We start from the raw sequence: 10,031 nt of genomic DNA on the forward strand, positions 1-10,031 counted from the left end.
CTTTTACATCCTTCAGTCTCTGTGATGCACTTCTGTGAACCTGAAAAAGCCCCCTGATGAGCTGCTCTTGAGCTGGGGGCACTGCAGGAGCAACAGCCACAGTGAGGGCTCTTCCTGGCAGCTGTACCATTGCCTTGCTTTCCCCACATCTTTGAACTACAGTTGAAACAGTCACAGGAGTGGCAGCTCTCAGCAGAAGTGTTAAATCCAGCCTCTGTGTCCGAAATGTGACCTCTTACCTTCCTCTGATCCCAATTACAAGCACTTGCTTCTGCTGTGGACATCCACTCATGTCTAATTAGCGGAGTCTTTCTGTCAAAGATATTAGTACTCTTGACAAGGAGCCTTAATTTAAATAGTTTACATTTGTCTGCAGTGTTGATGCCTTCATTTCCCCCCAGTCCTAATGGAATGCACCTGGATGTCTGCAGAGGGAGCTCTCATGATCTCTCAATAGCTCTAATTAAAATGGCCTGGATGTCCATGACATTGGTGCCCGTCAAGCCTGTCACCAGGAGGTGACGGCCACCTTGGAACTGGCTGAAGAACGTGTAGGAATCATTGTTGCTGAGAAAGGCCTCCACGTTGAGGCCCTCCTGCAGAGCCTCCCCCACCAGCTCTGGGCTGCAGGAGGCTCCCGCCGCCTCCGTCGGCCCATCCTGCCCATCCGTTCCCCCACTGAGGAAGATGATCTCACACCTCCCAGGGTGTCCACTGCCCACCGTGGCCTGTGCCCTGTGCAGCCCCAGCCCCACACGTAGGGCCAGCTCCTGGTTCCTCCCTCCCTTGCCAGTTCCTTGAAGCTGAACTGTGGTTTCTCCACCAGCCAGGATACAGACTGGTCTTTCAGGCCTTAATCTCTGCAGCGCCTGTAGAAACTCGGCAAGGTTCAAACCTGGGATCTCTAGCTCTGCCACCAGCTGCAGGAGATTCCCCCTCACCTCATCAGCCAGGGGCCCCTCTCCCAGGCCGGTGAGGCCCAGGCAGGCCAGCTGGATCAGCTGGCAGTACAGCGTGGCCACGCGCCCGACCTCCCCGCCGACGGCTGCGCTCAGGACCAGGGCTGCATAGCCCAGGCCCTCGGCCCGGCGCTGGGCCTCATCTAGAGCCAGCCTGTTGGACCCAATGATGATGTTGCAAACGTGGGAGTAGTCTTCTGGAGCAGCGGGCTTGCTGGGAGAGCTGGACAGGACTGTTTCCACTGACTTGGGCAAGTTGTGCAGCAGGTTGTATTTGGTGAGTATCTGAAGGCAGTCTTGGACCCCGTGGGAGCTGATGGCAGTGGGCCCGCTCGCTATGATGTCCAGGGGGTCACCAATCACATCAGAAAGGATGAGGCTCACCACCTACCAAGAGAAATGCTCACAGATCACTTTGGGAGGCAGAGACAGGTAACCACACAAGAGCCCTGGCATAAGTGCTGCTTTGAGTTACGCTTGTGCCACTCACATATCAAAGAAGATGGAAATGGGGGTGGATCTTGGTCCATTTTTGTTTTACAGTCCTGTGAGAGTCACCTTGCCGTTTAAAACCCACAGATCTACAATGTCTTTGATACTGGACCACTGCACTGGAAGATGTAACCTGTACCACTGCACTTTTCAGGCAATGGCACATACTGAGAACAGTCCCCAGGGAAGCCCTGAGTTGGAGCCACCCCCTAAAGCACTGCTGTGGAGCACCAGCCCATTGGAAGTGCCTGCTGGGAGAAGGCTGGGGTCTGCTGACTGCTGTGATAGAACAGCTGACATTTGCTAAGAATGAATTTCCCCTCTTCCATCTCTGCCTCCCTGAGGGGAGAGGGTGATCTCTGGGCAAGCAGAGGCTTTTCCTGTGCGTTACCTGTGCGGGGTATGCGAGCCGGGCCAGCCCTCCACCCTTCAGCAAGGACAGAGTCTTCCGGACAACATTCAGTTCCTGTATGGCAGCTCCTCGGGAAGCCAGCATCTTTGTGAGTTTCTCCTTCTCTTGGAGGAGGATGGGAGGGATGGGAGCAGGCAGGAGGGCCGATCCACCCCCTAGGACGCAGAAGAGACAGGAGGAAACCGAGGCTGTCCAGTGCTTGAGCAGGAGCAGCCTTTCCTCCTACCTCACCAGTGTATAGAGGGAAGGCAGAGGTCACTGGAGGGGGAACTATACTAACATCTCTGGAGAATTTGTCTTCACCAATAGGCTTTCCTCAGTGCTGCCCTGCATTGTCTGCAGTCAGCTGCACTTCACCCAGGCAGCATAAACCTCACCAGACCAGGGTGTTGCAGGGATGACAGAGAAGGGCTGGCAATGACTGTCCCTGCTACATCAGGCTGTGAGCGTGTTGTCACACTGATTTTAAGGGTAGCCTGGATGTGGGGGAGCACAGCCTCCATGACTGGCACAGCAGTTGGTGCTGAGCAGATGGAGACAGTGCTTGCTTTGCTGGCTCCACTTATTCAGGACAGTGTGTAAAAACACCAGCTACGCCTGCAGCAAGATAAGAAAGTGCTGAACTGCACTCCTCTAGTCCTGCAGGAAAGGAACGGGGAAGAGAGAAACAGAAAAGGAAACAGAGCACACTGGGAGTCCAGGGTGACAGCCTCATTGATGGGAATCCTGTTTGATACAAGTGAGCACTGGAAATGCAGAAAAGGAGGCAAGTAAAAAGGTTCTAATGGAATTGTGGAATGGATGGAAAAAACGAGTAGAAAGATCTGAGAGAACATGTAAAGAAGTACAGCTGAAACCTACTGTCAAAAGGCAAAGCTGTCTCAGAGGTTTGAGACAAATCAGCATCAATAAAACATGATGAGCAAGAAAAACAAATGCAAACGCCTGTTTCAGTCAATAGCCAGGGATCTAGCTGAGAGGCAGGAGCAGTCAGGGACCGGCTGCTGTGTGGGAGTGTGTGTGCATGGGGAGCTGCAGCCCTGGGGAGATCCTGTACAGGCTCCCTGCAGGGCTGAGGAGTCTCTTGGAGATCCCCATAGCCAAAGGACAGGAGGAAGCCCAGGGGAATCCCTGGGAAGCACAGCTAGATACCAGTCACTTGGGTGTTTGCCTAGTGGCACTATTTTTCTCTGCACCAGCTTGGGTTGTGGCATCCACAGAGGAACCAGAGGGAAAATCACTCAGCAGAGGAGACCAGTGGGTTTACAGAGCTGCTCTGAGCCCCTGTATGCTTTTGCCCTGTGACACCCACTCACTCAGCTGAGATCAGGCCAGAGTGATGTCACTGCATCCCTCTGATGCACAATATCCACCTTCCTTACACAGCCCTGGCTCTGGGGAGAGCCTGGAGGTCCAGCAGACAGGGTCTGGGGGTGTTCAGGGCTGACCCTGCAAGGCATGCAGCTCACTGCATCAGAACCTGAGGGCCTCATTTCTACTGGCTGGGACACAGCAAAGCCTTGGGAAGGATCAGTCCCAAATCTTAGCTCACAGATTTACAAGCCTGCATGAATTCAGAGCATGCAAGTCCCCCAGGTGCTTGCTTCTCCAAGTCTGCATCCCCAAATACAAGGAGAGGACAGGAAGAAAGCATCATCTTGGTAAGGGGTGAAAGCAGCTAGTAGGCTGTGCCCAGACGTGTCATCTCACAGTGGTGGCACAACTACAGGGACCAGACTGCACAGCTCAGTCTCTCTTCTCTCACAGACTCTCAGTCTCATCCCAGAGGTATGTCAGTGCTGACAGGGCCAGCAGAACACAGTGATTCTCTGCTGTACAGCCACATGTGGGCAGGCAGCTGGAGGGCCCTGAGCAGAGTCCATTCCCTGGATTCCCCATGATACCTGAGATGAGCACAAGGAGCAGGTCTTCTGCAGTCAGGCCCTCAGCCAGCTCTTGGATGGCAACTGCTCCCTTCAGAGCCTCTGCGTCTGGGAGATTGTTCTTGGCACCTTCAATGACCTGGATTTTGCTGTGTGGCTTCAGGAGCATCTCCCTGGTGAGGTAAGAGAGGTATCACACCACTGACACGTGCACCAACCCAGGTAGCCAGGCTGTCACTCAGCAGGGAATTGGGCCTGGTGCATGGTGAGTGATGGGGACAGGGAGGTGGCCTTTGCTGAGTCTTTTCCCTAGGGCGAGAGGCAGCACATCCAGTGCAAGTGTTGGGCTCTGTCACTAATGCCACTGGGTCATGTTGAACCCCAGGGCAATGTGGTGGATGGGATGGGCACCAGAGCGAGGGCAGCTGGAAAGAACTGAAGGGATTCACACCAGCATCCCACAGAGGACAAATCTGGCAGCCTGTCCCTCCACAAACTGTCCAGACAATAGCCCCCTCTTACTGCAATCCTACTCGCTGCAGGCTCTCCTGGATGCCTAGCGGCACATTGATGATTCCCCGAACAAGATGGTCTCCCAGGATCTCTTCTGCTGCCGCGGCCATTCCCAGCACAGCTTTGCCAAAACCCACCAGGTACAGGTCCCTCTTCACTGGAAAGGCCTGGCCCTTCACCAGCAGCTGAGGGCATCTGCCTCCCTGGAGCTTCACAGCACTCTTCAGCATGGGAGCTGGCCGGACAGTGCCCACGGCGCTGCGGAAGAGGTACAGTGCGTGCTCATGGAGGGACATGCTGCCCAGGGCAGTGGGGTGGGCTTGTACACACTCTGCTGACACTGGCAAGGCCTTGAGAGCTGGGACACTTCCACCCTCCAACCTGCAAGGGAAGGTGAACACTAGCAGAAGAGACAGAACTGTCACAGGGAGAGCAGGGAGGCAATAACATGAGCCATGGAGCTCTAGTTCATGTTTCCTCTAGATGAAGGTGACACACCAGCAGTGTTTTCAAACCTCTCCCTAGGCAGGTGGGAAGGCAGGACAGTGCCACATTCAAACTACCTGCTAGCTTGTGGTCCCCCTGCAATCCCATCACCTCCTGCAGGGAAGGTGAGCCCTGCCAGCCATGTTCTTTTTCACTGTAGGTTTGCTACTGGCAAGCCATCATTTCTATTTGCACAGTGTTTGACACCTTTCCAGACTGTAGAAGCTGCTCTCTGTCCTGGAGAGAGCAGGGCATCTGAGGGGAACAGCTTTTCACTGTGCTAACTCCCTTTCTCAGGCCAGCCAAATGCTGATCTCATTCTCTGGCTGCACATTGCCCCACGTGTCCCTGCAGCATCACACATGAGCTTTGGAGAAAAAACAGACTTGCTGGCTGCCTGATTCCTTTCTGCTGGTGGCCACAGGGAGACCAGTAATGAGGCTCCCCCACCAAACAGCAAATTAACACAAAGCTTCATTCGCCTTTATTTTTTAGTCCTCTCATTATCCATTAAAATCACATTTAGAGCCCAAATAGGAGTTCAGATCCAGGCCAAGTTGCCATGTCTGTGAATTCCCATTTGAGTTAGTCTCTACTGAATATTAGCATTATATACAACAAAGATGAGTGTGGACCATAGGATCTCAACTGCTCAAGGGCAGATGCTTGTTGTGACAGAGGAAATGCAGCCCCTGCCAGCATGCACACATCTACTCCCTTCCAACATTTCTCTTTCTCTCCATTAACTGGCAGCAAGTTCCACTGCTGGTTTCCCAGGATCAAAGATCTGTGTGATCTGCATCTCTCCTGCTCACGGCAATTATGATGTAGGCAATTAAGGCAGAGTGCCAGAAGACTGAGGCAGCCCAGGCAACACACTTGATCACAGACCCATTCAAATTACCTGAGAGAGTTAATTCTCTCTCTAGTAAATGGATGTGTTTTGGTGCAAGGCCAGTGGCTGGCTTCTTCTGGGAGAGCTCATGAGTCCAGAGGTCTCTTTGTCCTAACACTCCCAGAGCATTGCAAAGTGTTAATCATTAAGCCAGACAAGCTCTCCAGCAGCTCCTCTGGGTCTACATCTGCCTTGTTTTCCTGCAAGGACCCAAAAGCTCTGTGAAAACCTCCACACAAGGACCTTCTCAGGAAATGAAAGTTGGGCACACTCTGAAATCTATTGGTCAAGGGACTTGCATATAAAACTATCTAGAGAGTCACAGGTTTGCCAAAGAAAAAAAATGGCTCAGTGCTTAAGAGAAACAGAATTCAAAGGCAGAACACAGGGCAGTTAAACTACTTATCTACACTACCTTTAGATACTGGTCAGGACTGGCTTTTCAAGCACGAGGAGAGATAGAAGACAGGGTGTCCTGACCACTTTGTTACTCAACTCCCGAACTTCATGGCAGCTGGTGCTGCCACCAGGCCTCAACCGTCGTAAAATGAGGGCCAGAGTAACCCTGCTAACACGAGTGAAATCAGCTGTACACCTCAGGAACTGAGATAAGCATCTCTGTTCCCAGTTCCCAGCAAGTCTCCCATTCACCTGGCAGCACAGGGCAATGAGAGGAAGGTGTTACAAAACAGAGGTGCATCATGTCCCAGGTCACCTCATCTGAGCCACACAGAGTCTGCAGAAGTAGTTGGAAAAAAAGGCTTAAATGGAGCCAGAGGAGTTCAAGAAACTTAAGCCCCACAGCTTTTAACAGGCTCTGCCTTGATGTTTCTGTGCATGGCTGACCCTGAAGACCTGGAGAATTGAGCATAACCAGACCTGCAACTGTGGATCCTGTCACATGTGCCCTCCTGGTGGCTCCACTCAGCTCCAGCTCCAGACACGACACAGCAGGCAGGAGTTGTTTAAAAGCAGTCCTCTCCTACTGGAGCTGAAAGAAAATAGATGCCAGCTTCATTCATCTAGCACTTGTGTACATACTGCTAATGCTTGCTCTGGAAAGCACTTCCCTACAATAGCAGGCATGTAATCTATTTTCTGCACTCTGAACTCAGATTATATTTTAACCATTGAGGCCTGATCCAGAGCCTGTTGGAGTCAGCACGTGTCTTTCCATTCCTTCAAGGGATTTGAGGGCACACTGCCTGACACTGATCTCAGAACTCAGGTGTAAATGCAGAGTAAATCTGGTGTAAAACCCCCTTGCAGGCAGAGGTTATCCAACTTTACATCAATGCAAAAGAGAGCTGAATTTGGCCCAGCCCCATGAGCTCAGGAGGTCTCAGTGTGTAACTCTGCTTCTTGTCAGCTCTGATTAGACATGCAGGCTCACTGGAGGCCCCCCTTGGAATGGGGGTGCTGCTAATGATGCCACAAATCCATTTTTATGTAATTTATTTATACAGTCTGAGGCACCGGGTACTAAATGTCATCAGGGAACGGCTGTAAATCAGTGCTATGAAATCCACTGCAGGTATTAGAAAAAATAATAAAACTCCTACTCATTTTACTAAGGCTTTAAAAAGAAGGTAAGAGAACTGAACATGACCCCACACCAAGGCATAGGCAGCCTTGGAAAGCAAAATAACCCAAATGGCAGCTCTCAGACTCCATCCACGGATGGTGGGTCTAGAAAGAATGTAATTGCCAGTTAGCTGCTGAGCATTGCACGTGGGGAAATGACATCCTCTCATCCCTGCATTTTCTTCTTCCCACTGTGGGCTGGGAGGAACCTTGGCTGGGGATGAACAAGCTCTCTTCTGCATGGATACAAGGTGACATGCTGTAGGCACTAGTGGGGCTCAGGTTTCACACCTTCCCTTTGTCCCTGCAGGAGATAATTTGGAGTTGGTGTATAGAAAGTCCTTTGGAAAAATTTCTAGAAGTTTGCACTAAGCTTAGGAGAGGAATTATGCTAAGAATTGCCTGTTCCCAAGAAAGCAGGACTGTAAGGGATTTAGATTAATCCCCTTTAAATGAAAACTTCCTCAGCTTTCATTGATGAATAACGTTCACCATCTACATACTTGTCTGCGTGCATTACCATTATAAGCTCCTTCTTCATAGGGCTCCTCCTAAGCCTGCAGAAATTTCCTCTGTTAACTCTCACAACAAAAAGCAGCAAAACCACAGCTCCTCGTTTTCACCATCTCTGGGAAAAGAGGGAGGGAGAGGAGCTGGACTGTGATCAAATACAGGCAAAGAGCTCGTTTGCATTACCTTTCATTAACTTTTTAATAAAAGCAATCCTGCAGGCAAGGAGCCAAAGTCAGAGGGAGACAGAAACAATCCAGCACCAGGGGCAGAAATGTGGTAAGCTGCCAGGTAAATTGGATGGTGGCACGAGACCAAAAGCAGGGACACAGGGGGCACAGTCTCAGCCACAAATTTGGAGTCACACTGGGGAGGAAAACAGTGACCAAATGAGCTGGCCATGCCTGTGCAGTGAGAAAAATGAGCCAGCATCTCTCTCCCTTGCAGGTACTTGAAAGCCAGAAAAATACTCCCTTCTAGGGGCCAGTCTGCCATCACTGGGGAGCCTGGAGCTATTCCAGGTACTGTGTCTGAAAGTTTGTTCAAGGGTTTGTATCACAGGATTGTGGTTGTCTTCAAGTTGGGACAATTGGACTTGTTGCAGGCCAACCCAGTCACACATCCCAAGTGTTTCAGGTGCTGCCAGATGGGAGGAGACTGTATGTTAATGCTCTGGGATGGCTAATTCAACTGAGGTGTTCAGGGGCCAAAATTAGTTTATTTTAATGTCATTGGGACATCTCTGGATTTCCCCCAGTCTGGCAGTGGTGGCTGGTCCACTGTGTCCAGGGTCAACTCCAGAATGCCGGAGAGGCTTAGAAACAATTGGAGATGGCACTGGATCAAACCCCCAGTTGTTCTAGGATAATTTTGAGCTCAAGCTCCAAAAGATGGATTACGTCTTTGTTACACCAGTAAACTATCAGACACAGCAAGTCCTAACAGGGTCTCCTGCTACTTGTTTTTCTCGCTACATGACTTTCTTCTGGCCTCCTGGTACATAAATTACCGTTAGACTCACCAAGGCTTCCTTCCATTTTTCATGCATTACCTTGGGAGTTTACCTATGAAGTACAACAGAGCAGAGATTTTACTGCCCTAAACTCCCATGTTTCCACTTACTGACACATCTCTTCTATCATCTGATATATCAACTTTAATTTGCTTGGTGAGCCCTGCTCAAACTCAAACTTGCTGCTCCAGATGGTCCCAAAAGCATTATGAGAAAATTTTCCAGGAGATGCACTGAACCCAGGAGCAAAACAAAGCAGTGAAGGTTTGTTCCAAGTGACTATTCTGGGAGGATTAGAAGGAGGATTTTTCAAGACTAATCTCTTCAAATGAAAATTTCAGAATTTGATTAATTTTTTAATCTGCACATGGATTTGCATAAAATTACTGCACTGCCTCATTTACATGCTGTAAAACAGAAAATGTCTGCAGCCTGGATGGAGGAACTCATCACTAGTCGGCTCTGAAGGGTCCAGAACACAAGTGGGTGTGTAGGGACAGGGGGAAATGTCCTTCTGCCCCTGCTCACCCTGGTGCTCCCGCATCCATAACTGGGAAAGAGGATGATGGTGGACAGAAGCAATACAATGAGACCAGAGGGTTTTCCAGGCAGGCAAGGGAGAAAGTAGGATGGAGTCTGAATACCTTTGTTTCAAGAATATGCTGAGCTCTGGGAAATCCAGGAATCCTAATTTCCAAGACATGGCTTTCTGTATGTTTCTTGGAAAAGAAATATGTTGCTCTCATGACTGATTTACTCACCAGGAAAGTGTCAACAGGGTCTCTTTGCCTTTGATGAGGAGTGTAGCCCAAGGCCAAACACAAGGAAGATAAGTGTTCTGTTCAGCATTTTATATATATAGATCAGTATCATTAGGAAAAAAAAAATTAACTGGGTTTGACATATGCATCTTACTATTTTTTCTAGGTCACATTCCCTTCACTCCCTATATACCTTTTGGAATTGATTTTCCCATGCACTGGGGATTGCAGGGAAGAAAAATTTTTCATTGAAACATCCTTCTGTAGCTCAATGCAGAACAGCACTACCCTGAAGCCAAGTTCATGCCAAGTCTACTTCCTTCCATGCTGTAATTTCTCAAACTCCCCTATTCTGAGTCAACTTGCAATTAAAGTTGAGAGTCATTTAAAATACAGGGAAGAATCATAGTATTCTAGAGAAGTTGAAAAGTTGCCAGCCTTGAGGTCTGGAATAATAGAAAGGGGTTGAAATTCAGTACTGCTAAATATAAGGTCGTGCTCTTTGGATTAATAGTAAAAAATTA

At 49.7% G+C, this 10,031-nt stretch overlaps 1 protein-coding gene across 1 annotated transcript; it reads right to left on the minus strand.

The window, feature by feature from the left end:
- Positions 1–440: 440 nt before the first annotated feature.
- GLYCTK (glycerate kinase) lies at positions 441–4,555 on the minus strand. The gene is made up of 4 exons (XM_009995805.1): positions 4,269–4,555; positions 3,768–3,919; positions 1,843–2,018; positions 441–1,346 (listed from the first exon to the last, which is right to left on the minus strand). Exons 1-4 carry the CDS (start codon positions 4,553–4,555, stop codon positions 441–443), a joined length of 1,521 nt encoding a protein of 506 aa, XP_009994107.1.
- Positions 4,556–10,031: the final 5,476 nt, after the last annotated feature.

The sequence above is a fragment of the Chaetura pelagica genome, unplaced genomic scaffold (genome assembly GCF_000747805.2).
Source record: "Chaetura pelagica isolate M959 unplaced genomic scaffold, ChaPel_1.0 scaffold114, whole genome shotgun sequence".
NCBI lineage: Eukaryota > Metazoa > Chordata > Aves > Apodiformes > Apodidae > Chaetura > Chaetura pelagica.